We start from the raw sequence: 524 nt of genomic DNA, 5'->3' as shown, positions 1-524 counted from the left end.
GGGGGGTGGACATTAAGCATTTAAGACAGGTAACGCAGTATTTACATTATTCCTGTGCTGACAATCAGGACAGCCAGAAGTAGAGATTTCTATTCTGAAAACTTATCTGCTGACTTGAAGATCGATGAAAAGAAAGATTCCATAAACCAGGAAATAAACCTGAACTTCCCCACTGCCGCGTTGCATTGAGATCATTCACTTGCTAAATTCAACATCAAACAATTATTTTCGCAGAGAAAATAGAGAGCGAATTCAGACCTTACGGAGACTTCGCGAGACGAGGCTTGAGACTCACCCAGGAAGGCCGTGGGCGAAATGATGCCCGTCCGCTTGGCCACCACGATGGCTATGCCCGTGTCCAGGAAGGGCACCGTGAAGTCCAGCACCTCCTCCCTTTGTGAGTTGATCTTGAACGACGTCATAATCATGTCAGCCTTGCCGTTGATGATGGCTCCCGGGAGGCCGGTCCACTTCCCGTTCTGTGAAGGACAGAGGCTTTCAGTTATTTGACAAATATTGCACCA

The 524-nt window shown here is 47.7% G+C and overlaps 1 protein-coding gene across 2 annotated transcripts in view; it reads right to left on the bottom strand.

Annotated features, from left to right (window-relative positions):
• LOC119591893 (glutamate receptor ionotropic, NMDA 2B-like) overlaps window positions 1–524 on the bottom strand; it is a 182,298-nt gene that overhangs the window by 29,034 nt on the left and 152,740 nt on the right. For both annotated transcript variants that reach the window (XM_037940640.1, XM_037940642.1), the window contains exon 13: window positions 296–479. In XM_037940640.1, the coding sequence (XP_037796568.1) occupies window positions 296–479 (184 nt within the window). The remainder of the gene's footprint in view (window positions 1–295; window positions 480–524) is intronic.

The sequence above is a fragment of the Penaeus monodon genome, chromosome 29, assembly GCF_015228065.2.
Source record: "Penaeus monodon isolate SGIC_2016 chromosome 29, NSTDA_Pmon_1, whole genome shotgun sequence".
NCBI lineage: Eukaryota > Metazoa > Arthropoda > Malacostraca > Decapoda > Penaeidae > Penaeus > Penaeus monodon.
Note: the sequence above shows the minus strand (reverse complement) of the source record. Positions and strands in the feature narration are given on the sequence as shown.